This window comes from Acipenser ruthenus, chromosome 52, assembly GCF_902713425.1.
Source record: "Acipenser ruthenus chromosome 52, fAciRut3.2 maternal haplotype, whole genome shotgun sequence".
Taxonomy (NCBI): domain Eukaryota; kingdom Metazoa; phylum Chordata; class Actinopteri; order Acipenseriformes; family Acipenseridae; genus Acipenser; species Acipenser ruthenus.
The window spans coordinates 6,906,489-6,923,948 of record NC_081240.1 but is presented as its reverse complement, the minus strand read 5'-3'; the positions used below and the strand labels follow the sequence as shown (position 1 = coordinate 6,923,948).

The window sequence follows — 17,460 nt, the reverse complement described above, 5'->3', positions numbered from 1 at the left end:
GTAGCTTAAACAGTGTAAGAGGAGTAGCGTGCCAAAGAAGAAGAAGAAGTATGTCGAAGATTTAAAAAATTCAAAAACGGCAAGTCTTAAGAGCGCACAGCGTACCAAACAAAACACACCCAGAGATGTCATCACCATCTTTTCTAAATCCCCGGCTACCAAACACACGAGGAAAAAATCAGCCTTAAAACTATGGCAAGCCGATAGGGCCAGAAAAACGAGAAAAGCACAGCAGTAATTAGAAAGTACTAAATCTCAGCAAGGCAATACCAGACATAGAACTGCTGCCAAAACGATTAGATTAGAAAAATAAACTAATGAGCATAGTATTAGTTTATAATAAAGTATCCATTATATATCATATTATTCACTGTTGAAAAATATAAATGGAGTATGCATGTAGTATAATATTAGCAACTAGAATATAAGATAGGACAGAACCTGGCCAGGTCCTCTGCAATTCATTTAAGAATTAAGCAGGTGTTGCGCTTTTTGCAAAACATTGTGTGGCAGTCGCCACACAGTCTATCAATGATCTCTGTGTCCCAGTTTGAATTGCACAGTCTATCAGTGATCGCTCGGTCCAAGTTTGAATTGCACAGTCTATCAGCGATCGCTCGGTCCAAGTTTGAATTGCACAGTCTATCAATGATCGCTGTGTCCCAGTTTGAATTGCACAGTCTATCAATGATCTCTGTGTCCCAGTTTGAATTGCACAGTCTATCAATGATCTCTGTGTCCCAGTTTGAATTGCACAGTCTGACAACGATCACTGTGTCCCAGTTTGAATTGCACAGTCTATCAATGATCTCTGTGTCCCAGTTTGAATTGCACAGTCTATCAATGATCTCTGTGTCCCAGTTTGAATTGCACAGTCTATCAATGATCTCTGTGTCCCAGTTTGAATTGCACAGTCTATCAATGATCTCTGTGTCCCAGTTTGAATTACACAGTCTATCAATGATCTCTGTGTCCCAGTTTGAATTGCACAGTCTATCAATGATCTCTGTGTCCCAGTTTGAATTGCACAGTCTATCAATGATCTCTGTGTCCCAGTTTGAATTGCACAGTCTGACAATGATCTCTGTGTCCCAGTTTGAATTGCACAGTCTATCAATGATCTCTGTGTCCCAGTTTGAATTGCACAGTCTATCAGCGATCGCTCGGTCCAAGTTTGAATTGCACAGTCTATCAATGATCTCTGTGTCCCAGTTTGAATTGCACAGTCTATCAATGATCGCTGTGTCCCAGTTTGAATTGCACAGTCTATCAGCGATCGCTCGGTCCAAGTTTGAATTGCACAGTCTATCAATGATCGCTGTGTCCCAGTTTGAATTGCACAGTCTATCAATGATCGCTGTGTCCCAGTTTGAATTGCACAGTCTATCAGCGATCGCTCGGTCCAAGTTTGAATTGCACAGTCTATCAATGATCGCTGTGTCCCAGTTTGAATTGCACAGTCTATCAGCGATCGCTCGGTCCAAGTTTGAATTGCACAGTCTATCAATGATCTCTGTGTCCCAGTTTGAATTGCACAGTTTATCAACGATCTCTCTATCTCTTGTTTCTCCAGATGAGGAAAGCTGAAGGAGGTTTGGGAAGGGGGGAGCAGCGGATCCAGCGCTCTGATGCCAGGAAGAAACCACACTGTCAGGGGATGAAAACAATCACACAAACAAAGCATCTAGATCCTAAAATAAAATCAATTGGACTATATGAAAGACTTGAGTGCTTTATTTTGTATTGACACCTTTCTGCAATGTGATTCTGTTTGGTATCTGACCATGTGGTGCTCAACTCTGTTGAAATTATCTATGATACCTTAGCCCGTATTTTCAATGACTTTTACTCTAGTCTTTTTAATTCCTTCCTCTTTCTTGAAAGGGGTAGAACACAATTTTACAGAGCCTTGTGAAAACTGGAGGGTAGATTTAAAAATGATATGCAATGAAAAAATGTCCGACCAGAGGGTCGTTGAATTGAAACCCTTTCAAAATAAAAATCCCCCTGTCAATTCTGTAAATCAGTTTTTTCATTTTGCACTTTGAATTTCATTTTGAATTATCCCGGGTTTAAAAGGCATGTCGTATGCAGACAGGCTCAAAGAATTGAATCTATTCAGTCTTGAGCAAAGAAGACTACGCGGCGATCTGATTCAAGCATTCAAAATCCTATAAGGTATAGACAATGTCGACCCAGAGGAGTTTTTCAACCTGAAAAAAGAAACAAGGACCTGGGGTCACAAATGGAGATTAGATAAAGGGGCATTCAGAACAGAAAATAGGAGGCACTTCTTTTACACAGAGAATTGTGAGAGTCTGGAAACAACTCCCCAGTGATGTTGTTGAAGCTGACACCCTGGGATCCTTCAAGAAGCTGCTTGATGAGATTCTGGGATCAATAAGTCTCCAGACAAGCTTCCCAGCGCCAGCACTGTGTGTGTGTGTCAGTACCTGTGTGTGTTTGTGTGTGTGTGTGATTGTGTGTGTGTGTCAGTACCTCTGTGTGTGTGTGTGTGTGTGTGTGTGTGCGTGTCAGTACCTGTGTGTGTGTGTGTGTGTCAGTAACTGTGTGTGTGTGTGTGTGTGTGTGTGTGTGTGTGTGTGTGTGTGTCAGTACCTGTGTGTGTGTGTGTGTCAGTAACTGTGTGTGTGTGTGTGTGTGTGTGTGTGTGTGTGTCAGTACCTGTGTGTGTGTGTGTCAGTAACTGTGGGTGTGGGTGTCTGTGTGTGTGTGTGTGTGTCAGTACCTGTGTGTGTGTGTGTGTCAGTAACTGTGTGTGTGTGTGTGTGTGTGTGTGTGTGTGTCAGTACCTGTGTGCGTGTCAGTATCTGTGTGTGTGTGTGTGTGTGTGTGTGTGTGTGTGTCAGTCTCTCTGTGTGCGGGTCAGTATCTGTGTGTGTGTGTGTGTGTATGTGTCAGTACCTGTGTGCGTGTCAGTATCTGTGTGTGTGTGTGCGTGGCAGTACCTGTGTGTGTGTGTGTGTTTGTGTCTGTGTGTGTGCGTGTCAGTACCTGTGTGTGTGTGTGTGCGTGTCAGTACCTGTGTGTGTGTGTGTGTGTCTGTGGGTCTGTACATGTGTGTGTGTGTGCGTGTGTGTGTCAGTACCTGTGTGTTTGTGTGTGTGTGTGTGTGTGTCAGTACGTGTGAGTGTGTCTTTGTGTGTCTCAGTGTGTGTGTCTGTGTGTCAGTGTTTGTGTATAAGTCTGTGTGTGTGTGTGTCAGTACCTGTGTGTGTGTGCGTGTCAGTACCTGTGTGTGTGTGTGTGTGTGCGTGTCTGTGCTTGTCAGTATCTGTGTGTGTGCGTGTCAGTACCTGTGTGTGTTTGTGTGTGTGTGTGTGTACGTGTGTGTGTGAGAGTCAGTACCGTTGTGTGAGTGCCTGTCTGTGTGTGTGTGTGTCAGTTCCTGTGTGTATTTGTGTGTGTGTGTGTGTGTCAGTTCCGGTGTGTATTTGTGTGTGTGTGTGTGTGTGTGCGTGTCAGTACCTGTGTGTATTTGTGTGTGTCAGTTCCTGTGTGTATTTCTGTTTGTGTGTGTGTTTGTGTGTATGTATGTGTCAGTTCCCATGTGTATTTGTGTTCTTGTCTACCTATCTAAGTGGGGTCTTAGGTGTGGTTACACTTCCACCAAGTGGGGACTCGGTAGCCAGGTGGGGACCAAATCCAAAACCCCACAACGGACTTGTTTCAATTGTGTTGCAGAGGAGAAACACAGCTAACTGAGGAACGAGTGATTCAGTAGAGAGAGGCATGGACCCGACTCCAAGGAGAAGAAGAAGGAGTAAAGAGAATGACCCTCCTGATATGTCACAAGAGCCTGCCAGGTACTGAAAGTCTTTTCTAATTAGTTCATGGTGCGGCGGCATGCTGAATAATACCTTTACTAAGAAGCTGTTCAGGAATCCAAATCACTGAGCTGAGTCTCAAGCCCAGGGTTAGAGTCCAGACCTCTCTGTGCTTTACAATGCTTCCCTATGCTTTACCAGACCTCTCTGTGCTTTACAATGCTTCCCTATGCTTTACCAGACCTCCCTGTGCTTTACAATGCTTCCCTATGCTTTACCAGACCTCTCTGTGCTTTACAATGCTTCCCTATGCTTTACCAAACTTCCCTGTGCTTTACAATGCTTCCCTATGCTTTACCAGACCTCTCTGTGCTTTGCAATGCTTGCCTTTGCTTTACCAGACCTCCCTGTGCTTTACAATACTTCCCTATGCTTTACCAGACCTCTCTGTGCTTTACAATGCTTCCCTATGCTTTACCAGACCTCTCTGTTCTTTACAATGCTTCCCTATGCTTTACCAGACCTCTTTCTCTCTCATTCCCCTCTTTCTTTCTCATTCTCATTTGAAAAACCATGTTAATGAGTATTAAGAAATAAGAAAAAGTCAGTCTATCACGTTAATTTTTTTTATTAAATCACATTACTAAAATCTGAAATATTAAACATTTTATGGAAATCAAAAAACAGAAACACACACACAATAAAGCAAACTTAAGTTCACTTTTTTAAAAACTGTTACAGCACTGACTATTGGATGCCATTTTCTAAAATATATATAAAACATAACAATTCTTTAAAAAATTTAATTAATTACAGTTATTTCATATGAAATCCATTTGTTGCTAAAACCAAATAATTCACCTCGTTTCGCTCTGCAGGTGGCGCCGTTTTACCCCCTAACTTTCATTCAAAGTTGTGTCAGATTGAACATTCCCTTCACCCGAGGAGTGGAGAGGACAGACAGGGAGTTCAATACAAAGGGTTTCTTACAACACAAAACAGTCTAGTTCAGATGGCAGATTGTTACAGTGGAATCAGAAAACAAATCAAACCAATGAAGCCTAAACCCAGGATAGAGCGGCTCAGTGAATGTGTTTTGGAATCTGTGCAGGAGGGTCATTGTGTCAGAGACGCCATAAAAGGACAGCGTGCCGGCATTAAAGTCCAAATACACTCCTATTCTGGGGCAACAGGGGGCAGTTATTGCAGTTTCATTGTTATTGTGCCAGGCAGTGTAACTGGAATCAGAGCAGGACAAACACCAGGACTTGTCATTGCATCCAAGGAGACAGGAAAGATCCGCTCCTTTCCTGCTGATTCCTTTATATGTGACTCCTATAGAAGCCCATCCCTCACTGCACTCAATCTCCCAGTAACAGCGAGTCCCAGACAAACCCTCTCTGCAAAGCACTTGGGACCGGCTGTCAAATCTCTCTGAGTGAGCAGGATATCTCTGGGTCTCTCTCCTCTGTGTCACCTTTCTGTTCCCTTCAGACAGACAGAGCTCTCTATTCGCTGTGTTGGGGTCCAGTGTGAGCTGACAGGAATCTGATTGAAGAGAAGAGGACGGGTAGAGAAGAGACGGTTAGAAAAGTCAAATCACTGAGAAAATCAACAGTCATTGTCTGCTGCATCCTCACATCCTGTTTATGGAAGGTGTGTGTATTGTTTTAATTATTTTTTTTAATACATTTTGACCACTTTTTTAAACTTTTAAATTGCATTTTCTGCCTCAAGATGGCTTCCCACGGACCGGCATGGACCTCTCAGAACTACATTTCCCATCATCCTCCTGCTCACTGATAATTCCATCTCAATTACATATGTGAGCAGGAGGATGATGGGAAATGTAGTTCTGAGAGGCCCATGCAGTTACATGTGAAGCCATCTATAGGTATAAAAAAGTGGTCAAAATGTAAAAAAAATAAAAATAATTAAAACAACACACACACCTCACGTAAACAGTTGTAGCAACACATGGGAACATGCAATACAATAAAATACAAAGGACCTTATGTACCCTTTAAACCCTCTTGCTGTTTGATTGTTTTGTTCATTATAATTCCTCAATCTTATCAAACTTCTTCAATTGGAACCAATCAAATGCAGCTCTGCATACAATTACAGTTCACTTAATGTTCCTACAGGGTATGTGTTGCCATTTTACCCACTCAGACCCCTTGCTTACTAAATATCTTCAATAGAATATTGTCCATTCTTCAAATATCTGTCTAATATTTTAATGAGCAATCCATCCCACAAGTGCAGTGATACTGCAATATACATTTACTACCAGCACAGGATGACTGGGAGGGATAGCTGTTCATTTTACCCCACAACTGTTTTCACATGCATTGTACATGTATTAAAAGATGGGATGATTATCTATTCAGGGACACCAAGATATTTAGGTAGAGAAAGGTCTGAGTGGAAAAACAGGCAACAAATGCCCCTCCCCCAGTCATTTTGCATGTATTCATCTGAACCAATACTTGTTGGAGAGGAGTGTAGATTAATAGCTTCACAATTACTAATAAATAATAATAATTGCTGCCCTCAAGCTCCACCCTTTCAATGAAATGTTTCAGTGCAAACAGACTTACATTTTAAAAACTCAGCTCTGTTCCTTGGCTCTGGAGCCTGCAGACTGTAAACTGCAACTTCATTCACTGGGCAGAAAAAAAGAGAGAGAAATAGAATTGAAACATGTGGATTAATACACAACACACACAAGACTCCAAACAGCAATCTGCCATGCTCTTAATCTTTAAACACAAAGTGCATCTGTTCAGTTTATTAGTGTAGCAAAGGACCCAGCTAACTGCACCCTCATCAGGAATCTTTCACACAAGAACTAATCTAATACATCTCCAGCCACTCTTTCACTGAGGCGCTAGGTCCTTCCAAAAAGGGAGAATGTCTCTAGAGATAAAATGTTTTACTTTAAGAAAAGCCTTACCTTTGAAACGTCTGTCACTTCTCCTAGACCCCAGGGTATAAAGTGCTGTTTCATTCACTAAATAAAATACAGAAAACTGTTTAAAACCAAAGACTTTACTGTAGAGGATTTGGAATACAAACATCACCTCCAATTCCTATAAATCTGTGATGAGAAAGTGCAGGACTATAAGTTAGCATCATATATGGCATGAATGTGTTGTTTAATGTTTGAATCCCTCTGTCTCTGTTTGAATGCTATTGTGTTGTTTTCTCATGTAATGTCTTTAGAAACTCTCTTCCTTCCTGCTCTCATCACTCAGGATGTCACTGTAAATGAGGTGGGACGTTTCAACCTGGGAAAATTATTTGAAATAAAACATCTGCAATATTCATATAGCCAACAATCTGCAAGAGGTCTTTACTAATGTCTTGCAAGTCCTACCCCTCCTCAAGCCATGGTCTATTTGAGAAATCTCTAACAAAGGAATCTATTTCACACCAACCTGTTGTGATTATTTTGACTAATTCCCCCTTGCAGAAGTCCTCAATATGGTCTTTAAGTTCAGATACAGCTTTCCTCACAGCCCCAAAAGAGATGTCTGTATTGACAGTAACGCTGGGTAAGTCTCCAGCTTCAGGAGGGGCACAGAGAGGCTGGAAATTCTACAACAGGAAAGTGGAGAAAAGGAGTTTTCAGTGAAACAGAATGGGGTCCAAAACATTCCTGGGGAAAAGCAAGGATTCATTCAATTGGAGAGGTCTGTCTGAAACCGTCCCAGTTATGGACTTGAGATTTTCTAACAAGCAGTGATGTTACCTGTAGAAAATGGATGTGATCCTCTGTCTCTGAAAGCTGTTTCAGCTCAGCGTTTCTCCTCCTTAGCTCAGCAATCTCCTGCTCCAGTTTCTTCATGCGTCCTTCAGCCTGATTCACTGCAGCCTTCTCGTTACCTCCAATCAGCTCAATAACCTCAGTGTGGATCTTCTCAATGGATCGGATCAGCTCAGTAAAGATCTTCTCACTTTCCTTTATTTCTATGCATGCAGATCTCTGAGTGAAAGAACACAGCAGAGGAGACATGGTTAGAATTGATATCAAAAACACATCAGGCATAGACAGTAAACTTCTGTAGATGTGTTCCAGTCCATCTGTTAATAATAATAATAATAATAATAATAATAATAATAATAATAATAATAATAATAATAATAATAATAATATTAACCCCCTCTTTTCAATACCCACTTTCAGTGACTCCACAGCCTGTTTCAGCTCCTCAATTTCTTTCAGTCTCTCCTGGATTCTCTGTTGTATTTCTGTCTGTGTCTCTCCCAGCTGCTTCTGTGTAGAAACACAGTGACACAGTAACATTTGTGATGGGGCATTGAGTGATATCCTTTCACACCCATCACAGGCCTGTTTAAGTATGCTATTGAAACTGACAGAATCATTTTTCTTCAAATATATTTTTCTGTTTTCTTGTTCCATTATCTTTACAATGTTTGCAATAATTCTGAGTGGTTCTCGAATATATTTTGTTCTTCAGTTCTAGTTGCACGCCATAGACATTTGTAGCACAGGCTAGATCAGACAACATGTGTGTATAGTAGAAAGATACAACACCATCTAGTGCACAGCAGCCAGCAATACAAAAGGATACTTGATCCACAGTAGCTGTCCACTAGATGGTACTGTTTCATACTAGTAACAGTGAATGATGGCTGATCTAGCATGTGTTACATGTTTGTTTTGTCAAGCACCTAGGAAACTGAAGCAGCTTTCTCTTTAATGGATATTTAATGCTTTTGAGCGATGGCTCATCTAGCATCTGTCACTTTTTGTTGTCAAGTAACTAGGTAACTAATGAGAAAATGATCCTCGGCGGTCATAACTTTAAAGGCTGTTTAATTAGGCACTATTATGGGCACCCTTGCAAGTCCTATATCTTGGCTTATTTCCTGCATTTCTGACCTTCGCAAGCCTGAGTTGAACATCGTAGATTTAAAACATAGAGAAGAAATGGCTACTCAAAATGAAAATGAACCTTCAGAGCTAACAAAAAAAACAGATTCAGGGGAGAGGAGGTTGGTAGAAGATTGAGGCATTTAGTGACAGTGATGGATGTGTTTGGAGATGGGCTTTGTACTAGGATGAGATCCTTTATAAGCATTGTTTTCTCTTTATATGATGTAAATATATATTATTTTTTGAAGTAATAAAGTATGTGTGCCTATGGCATTGTTACCATTTCTTTTATAAAATAAAATGTGTATTTTGAATGTAGTAGAAATCTTTTAGCTATATTCTTCATATGTGTGTGTGTGTGTGTGTGTGTGTGTGTGAAAAGTATTTTTATTTTGTGCCTTCCTTGTTTACTGAAAAGACACACTTCTCAAATCTGCTGCAGCTTGTAAATACATGTTTTTAGGGTAGTAGAATTGATCTATTTCTCTAATGTGTGAATGAGGGTGTGTGTGTGCAACAGTGAGTCTGTGCTTGTTTGCTGAAAGACACACTTCTCTGCTGCAGCTTGTCAGCTGATCTTGGTGTCGAGTTACAGGCTCCTGGTGAGTGGTGATGTCAGTGTTTTGTTCACAAAGCCTCAGGCTACAGCAGGTGGCTGTGTGTCTTATCTATCGGCACACCTTTTTACACAAGATGGCAAAATATAATATTGTGTATAGCATAAGCTTGTATGCATGTATTTGGGGGAGGGAAAGGTAATTATTTATAATTACCTCTCCCTCCCCCACACCCCCTCCTGCTCCAACCCCTACAACCACTGCATCCCCTACTAACTCACCCTCCTTCTCCACCTTCTCGTCCGTCTCAGAATCTGACCTTTGCTCCCTGCTCCAGGGTCACAAACCCACCACGTGTGCCCTGGACCCCCTCCCCACTCACCTCTTTCAAGCTGCTGCTCCTGCTCTACTTCCCTTCATCTCCTCCCTTCTCAACACCTCTCTCCTTTCTGGTCTCTTTCCCTCTGCCTTCAAAAAAGCCTCTATCACTCCCCTCGACCCCAACTCCCTCCAGAGCTACCGTCCTGTCTCCCTCCTACCCTTCCTCTCCAAAACCCTTGAGCGGACTGTACACCGCCAGCTCTCTGCTTTCCTGTCCATCCACTCTCTGCTCGACCCTCTCCAATCTGGCTTCCGCTCTGCTCACTCCACTGAAAGCGCCCTCCTGTCTGTCACCAGCTCACTAAAGTCTGCCCGAGCTGCCTCTCTCTCCTCTGTCCTAATTCTCCTCGACCTCTCTGCTGCCTTTGACACTGTTGATCACTCTATTCTACTATCATCTCTCGCTGACCTGGGGCCTGGTTCTCCTCCTACCTCTCCAACCGCACTTACCAGGTAACCTGGCGTGGAGCAACCTCCACACCTCGCCCTCTCTTAATGGGAGTCCCCCAAGGGTCAGTCTTGGGTCCTCTCCTGTTCTCTCTCTACACCCGTTCCCTGGGCCCCCTCATCGCATCCTATGGTTTCTCATACCATTTCTATGCTGATGATGCTCAGATTTTCCTCTCCTCCCCCACCTCTGACTCCACCATCCCCTCCCGTATCTCTACCTGTCTGTCTGCTATTTCCTCCTGGATGCACTCGCATCACCTCAAACTCAACCTCTCTAAATCTGACCTTCTTTTCTTTCCCTCCTCCTCCTCCCCCTCCTCTGATCTCTCTATCTCTGTTCATCTGGAATCTACCACACTCTCTCTGCTAAGAAACTCGGACTAACATGGACCCCTGCCTCTCTTATTCCCAGCACATCTCCACTCTGGCTGCACTTGCCGATTTTTCCTGAGCAACATCCAAAGAATCCGACCCTTCCTCGCCAACTACGCCACCCAGCTCCTGGTCCAGGCCCTGGTACTCTCCCGCCTAGACTACTGCAACTCCCTCCTGGCTGGCCTCCCTGCGTCCGCCACCCGTCTGCTCCAGCTCATCCAGAACTCTGCTGCCCGCCTGGTGTTCTCTCTGCCTCGCTTCGCCCACGCTACTCCACTACACCGCTCACTCCACTGGCTCCCGATCACCGCTCGCATCCAGATCAAGGCTCTTGTACTAGCCTACAGATGCCTTGACCAGACTGCACCCAGCTACCTCCAGACCCTCATCTCTCCCTACACCCCACTCGACCTCTCCGCTCCTCTTGCACTAGAAGACTGGCTCTACCTCCGCTACTCTCCCCTGCCTCCAGAGCCCACTCCTTCTCCACCCTCGCTCCGCAGTGGTGGAATGACCTTCCTACAGATGTCAGGACTGCCCAGTCCCTGACCACCTTCCGGCGCCTCCTCAAGACTCACCTCTTCAGACAGCACCTGTAGAACTCCTCTGTTTGTATCCTGGGACACTTATCACCCTTCCTTAAATGCGCTTTACTTTCTCTTATCTGCCCCCTATTTTACTACATTTAATTCTGTACTTCAGAGTACTGTAATCTGCCAAGTGTTTAATCTGTAGTATTTTGTATTTAATCATATCCTGATGCAACTATCACTGACACTGTTATCTGCTGTATTATTGAATTGTATTTTGTCACACTTGTACTTGCTTGAACCAAAGTCATTGTATTTATCTTGCTCTTATTGTATTATTACTTGTATTGTAACACTTGAAGTGTATTTGCTTACGATTGTAAGTCGCCCTGGATAAGGGCGTCTGCTAAGAAATAAATAATAATAATAATAATAATAACAACAGTGCAGAAGCTCCAGCATATCTGCACCCAAAAGAAGAACCCCCTCCCCTCCCACCCCCACAGCAGCTCTCTCACATGAGAAGAGGAACACAGAAGCAGAGCCTGACCAACAAGCAGCTCAGTCTAAATGTGCTCCTGCAAGCCCCCCCCGGCACTCAGCTGCACACACGCAGCGCTTGCACACTTTGTTTATTTCCACGTTTTTGCTACTTTTGTAAATATGTTCATGTTTTTCTTTATTTTTAGCTCAATCTATTCAGAATATACCCATTATTCATTTCATGTTCAAGTTTCATTCAGCAGTGTTAGATTGTAGCCAGCAATGCTGATTGTTTTAATAAACAATTGTGGCAATATGCCCCTCCCCTGTGTGCATGTGTGTGTGATGTGTTGTATGTTGCGTGTGTTAATGTTGGTGTATAGAGATTGGTACACGGAATATAAACGGGTCTGTGTTTCACGTGTGATTTAAATTTGTATATTTGTATTTAGGCACGGGATTGCACATCACTGCACGTGCATTTAAAGTATAGTATGTGAGCACGGGGTTGCACAGAATTAATTCACGTGCTGGGATTCAAGTGAATAATTAATTAGTAATTGAATCCCAGCACAACAGTATATATAGATGCACATTTCTTTCACTCGGGGTTGGGTGTACGTGAGTGGAGAACGGGAGAGAGAGAGGAGAAAAAGAAAGAAAGAAACGTTTGTTTTGCTTCACTCACCGTTTCTCTGTCTGTTTACTGTTTTAGTCCGTTTTTGTTTGTCTATTTATTTTGGCGCAATTGCCGTGTCCTGTTTTGTGTTCAAACCTTTTATTTTCTGTTCTGTCTGTTAATTATTAAATGCTGAGCGCGATCACACGCTCAGCTTCACCAAAACCCCAAGTGTCTGTGTATTCCTTTTCTTTGTGACAACAATACATGAAGAGTTTTTCTAAAGTGTTTTTTTGTGTTTTTTGTTTCCTACACAAAAGAGGGGGAGTGTGAGATTGCTGAGTGTTGTTTTACATGCAAGCCCAGTTTGTTCTGTTTCATTTGATGTGAGACACTTGCATGTCACCCCTACAGTACTGGAGCTGTACGCACAAATCTGAAAACAGAGAAAATAAGCGGAAATTGACCCGGACCTTAAAGAGTTTTAAAATAGCTGCTTGACATGTTAAATATCACTGGGAATTCTTATCTTCTAGGATAGCTACAAGGAAATGGTTCAAACCCTTACCTGTTTCACAATCCTTTCTTTCTCAGCTGAGACTGTATCATGCCTCTTGTGTTCCTTGTCTGTACACAACAAGCAAATACACGCCTGATCGGTTCTACAAAAGACGTCAAAAACCTTCTGGTGTTCAGCACAAATCTTCTGCTCCAGATTTCCAATTGCATTAATCAGCTTGTGCCTCTTGAAAGCAGCCCCCTCATAGTGTGGCTTGACGTGTGTTTCACAGTAAGAGGCCAGGCACGTCAAACAGGATTTCAAAGCTTTGAACTTTCTCCCAGTGCAGAAATCACACGGCACATCTCCAGGTCCAGCATAACTTTGAGCAGGAGGAGGATTAAGTCCTGTCTTCTTTAATTCCTCCACAACTTCAGCCAGCATGGTGTTTCTGCGCAGAACAGGCCTTGGGGTAAAAGTCTCTCTGCACTGGGGGCAGCTGTAGACACCTGTATAATCAGTCTGATCCCAGCAGTTCTTAATACACCCCATACAGTAACTGTGTCCACATGCTGTAGTGACTGGGTCCTTCAATAGCTCCAGACACACTGGACAGCTGAACTGATCCTGAGACCACAAGTTTGAAGCCATTCCTGCTGCAGTGAGACACAGAGAGACTGGCTATTTCACAACAAACAGAACTGTTTAAAGCTCTAAGAGGCGGGGTTTTGGACTGAGGCCAGGTTATAATAAACAGGTTGAGCAGAAACTGAGTTATGTGTCAAGAATGTTTCATTTCAGCAGCAGAGAGGAGTAGTGGTTAGGGCTCTGGACTCTTGACCGGAGGGTTGTGGGTTCAATCCAAGGTGAGGGACGCTGCTGCTGTACCCTTGAGCAAGGTACTTTACCTAGATTGCTCCAGTAAAAACCCAACTGTATAAATGGGTAATTGTATGTAAAAATAATGTGATGTCTTGTAACAATTGTAAGTCACCCTGGATAAGGGTGTCTGCTAAGAAATAAATAATAATAATAATAATAATAATAATAATAATAATAATAATAATAATAATAATAATAATAATTTCCTGAGATCTCTCCTGCTCAGCTCTCTGGTTTCAGTGCACACAAGCCATGCATTCCACACTGTGAGCAGCTCTGTGTTTTAAGACACTAGACGAGAATCTCAGCTGGAACGTCTACCAGCACTTTATAAGAACAAGACACCATAGTGGAGTGTTCTAACATGTTCAAGAGAAATATCAAGCTGGAGTGAATCTAGGAGCAGTGCAGGGATGCTGGAATGGGTTAACAGGGATATACTATTTCAAAGATTAGGGAACAATACAATAATACAATACAATAGGGATTTATAAAGAGCCTTCTGTGAAACACCTCAAAGAGAAGTGTATGGAATAATAATAATGATACAAAACCCTGTTGAACAAATAGGATTTTAATCTTGATTGAACAATTGGCTCTGATGTGCAGATGCACTAAGAGGCTGCATGATAGTTTTCTCTGACTTCACTATGATGTCATGGTGTGTGATGTCATTGTGCACCACACTCCTTAGCTGTGAGGCCACACAGGTGCTCAGGGCTCTCAGGACAGTGTCCAGCCTCCTGTCTAGAGCAGAGGGAGAAGCAGCAGAAATAACTTCACAATATATTGCATCCTGCAGCCACCTCATGCAGCCTCTCAGTGCATCTGCTGTGCTCTTATAGTGAGGAGCATCACAGTGAAGTCAAGCATATCATTGTGAACCTCAAAGCATTTAAGCTATCTGCATGTGGAATTTTGGTGTACAAACTCACAACATCAAGGGAAATAAGGATAACGTTCTAACTTTGTAACTTCATTTTATCGGATAGCCAATTGCTTTAAGCTTAGACTTTTCTGTCCCTTAGCCATAAGGTGCAATACACTGTACACAAGCCTTACATATAATCTATCATGGGTACCTACCAAGGACAAAAAAAGTCACATTCGTACCCCCCAAAATGAATGAAATTAACATAGCTGGGAATTCGTTGGCTGCGGATCCGATTGGGTAAAATGGACAGAAATGCCTCCACTTCAGTTCTCAGTTGTTTTTGGAGGGCAGGGGAGTTTTCTTCTTCAACAAGGAGAACAAGTGGAATAACAAGAACAAGCGTGTTTCCATGTTTAGACTGTCCATTTCTCCTGATTTATCACAGTATTAACAATGGGTTTGACTGCTGTGTTAGAGTGTCTAGTTCTGAACAGGAATATAAGAAGGATGGAACTCCAGCCATTGGAATAGTTGTGTCAATACCCTCCATTCCTCATGAAGTGTGATCCTGGGCTGGAATCACAATATGTGCTTCTGCTGTTTCTGTTGAGATGATACAGAGACAGGGATGGGTTTCACAAGAAACGAAACTTACCTGTGTTTCTGAATTCCAGGAGTTATATAAAGCTCTAAGAGGCGGGGTTTGGGACTGAGGCCAGGTTTAGACAAGCAGGCTGAGCAGAGACTGCTGAATCAGTGTGAGAGGGGCGGAGATATACTGAGAGTCCTCGATTTCTCTCCAGTACAAAGGAAAGATCTCTTCTGACTCACTCCAGGATTTCTCATGCAAACCCATCATGTGTCCTGTATATAGGACTGGGTTTTTGGAAGGAGGTGGGATTGTTTGTGTGCCAGTGTCCCGCCCGCATTCAGAGTCTCTACTGGGAATTGGCCTGTCCCATTGGGAGAAAGCTTCAGTCTTGAAGGAGCGCTGTTACAGAGGGTGCCATTCTCAAACTCCTGTCCCACTCTCTCCTCTCCGACCCTCTCACACTGATTCAGCAGTCTCTGCTCAGCCTGCTTGTCTAAACCTGTCCTCAGTCCCAAACCCTGCCTCTTAGAGCTTTATATAACTCCTGTAATTCAGAAACACTGGTAAGTTTCATTTCTTGTGAAACCCATCCCTGTCTCTGTATCATCTCAACAGAAACAGCAGAAGCACATATTGTGATTCCAGCCCAGGATCACACTTCATGAGGAATGGAGGGTATTGACACAACTATTCCAATGGCTGGAGTTCCATCCTTCTTATATTCCTGTTCAGAACTAGACACTCTAACACAGCAGTCAAACCCATTGTTAATACTGTGATAAATCAGGAGAAATGGACAGTCTAAACATGGAAACACGCTTGTTCTTGTTATTCCACTTGTTCTCCTTGTTGAAGAAGAAAACTCCCCTCCCCTCCAAAAACAATTGAGAACTGAAGTGGAGGCATTTCTGTCCATTTTACCCACTCAGATCCGCAGCCAACTAATTCCCAGCTATGTTAATTCATTTTGGGGATACAAATGTGAGTTTTTTGTCCTTGTTAGGTACCCATGATAGATTATATGTAAGGCTAGTGTACAGTGTATTGCACCTTATGGCTAAGGGACAGAAAAGTCTAAGCTTAAAGCAATTGGCTATCCGATCACCAAAAGCAAAGATAACAGAAGTGTAAAAGGATGAAAAAAAATATCTGTGCTTTGCAAAGGACTTCATTGTTTATTTATTTATGAATTGCAAAGGGCTGCATTTTCTAATTTGTAGTAGCTTCAGTTTTTTTTAATCTGACTCATAAAACAACCAAACTACAAAGCACTATCATTTTATGAGTCAAATGGTAATAATTTAAAACGTTGAATTAATTGTGTCACATAAAAATAAAAATAAAAAACAGTAAAAATCTCAGTAAATTATCAATAGTTGTAAACATCTCAGTTTCTGCTAAACCTTTTTATCAAAACCTCAGTCCAAACCCTGCCTCTTAGAGCTTTATATAACTCCTGTAATTCAGAAACACTGGTAGGTTTCGTTTCTTGTGAAACCCATCCCTGTCTCTGTATCATCTCAACAGAAACAGCAGAAGCACATATTGTGATTCCAGCCCAGGATCACACTTCATGCTGAATCGAGGTTTTAAATCAGAAAGAGATGGTTTTACACAATCTGCATTGGAATCTGGCTGCATGTGTGATAATGCACATCTGTATCTGAAGAGTAACTCTCCTGTTAAGCCTGAACTATATGTGCTGCCTGAGCTCCATAAATCACTTGATAATCCACCAGGTCGTCCCATAGTTTCTGCTCTTGGTTCTCTCATTGAACCTCTCTCAAATTACATTGATTTGTATCTCAGACCACTAGTGGTGGAGTTCCCCTCATCTCTAAGGGATTCAGGTGCGTTTATAAAACAGCTTTATAAAATGAAGTTACAAAGTCAGAACATTATCCTTATTCCCCTTGATGCAGTGAGTTTGTACACCAAAATCCCACATGCAGAAGGCTTAAATGCTTTGAGGTTCACAATGATATGCCTGACTTCACTGTGATGCTCCTCACTATAAGAGCACAGCAGATGCACTGAGAGGCTGCATGAGGTGACTGCAGGATGCAATATATTGTGAAGTTATTTCTGCTGCTTCTCCCTCTGCTCTAGACAGGAGGCTGGACACTGTCCTGAGAGCCCTGAGCACCTGTGTGGCCTCACAGCTAAGGAGTGTGGTGCACAATGACATCACACACCATGACATCATAGTGAAGTCAGAGAAAACTATCATGCAGCCTCTTAGTGCATCTGCACATCAGAGCCAATTGTTCAATCAAGATTAAAATCCTATTTGTTCAACAGGGTTTTGTATCATTATTATTATTCCATACACTTCTCTTTGAGGTGTTTCACAGAAGGCTCTTTATAAATCCCTATTGTATTGTATTATTGTATTGTTCCCTAATCTTTGAAATAGTATATCCCTGTTAACCCATTCCAGCATCCCTGCACTGCTCCTAGATTCACTCCAGCTTGATATTTCTCTTGAACATGTTAGAACACTCCACTATGGTGTCTTGTTCTT

General features: G+C 42.4%; 1 protein-coding gene across 2 annotated transcripts in view; it reads right to left on the bottom strand.

The window, feature by feature from the left end:
* The window catches only part of LOC117433057 (GTPase IMAP family member 8-like), a 267,258-nt gene that overhangs the window by 155,617 nt on the left and 94,181 nt on the right, over positions 1-17,460 (bottom strand). Inside the window, exons 1-5 of one of the 2 annotated variants that reach the window (XM_059016273.1) lie at positions 12,658-13,278; positions 7,975-8,070; positions 7,546-7,779; positions 7,232-7,391; positions 6,748-6,804 (exon numbers count right to left, since the gene is read on the bottom strand). In XM_059016273.1, coding sequence (XP_058872256.1) covers positions 6,748-6,804; positions 7,232-7,391; positions 7,546-7,779; positions 7,975-8,070; positions 12,658-13,239 — 1,129 coding nt within the window. In that variant the 5' untranslated portion in view covers positions 13,240-13,278. Of the gene's footprint in view, positions 1-6,747; positions 6,805-7,231; positions 7,392-7,545; positions 7,780-7,974; positions 8,071-12,657; positions 13,279-17,460 lie in introns of those variants that run through there. The other variant, XM_059016272.1, reaches the window with a different exon arrangement.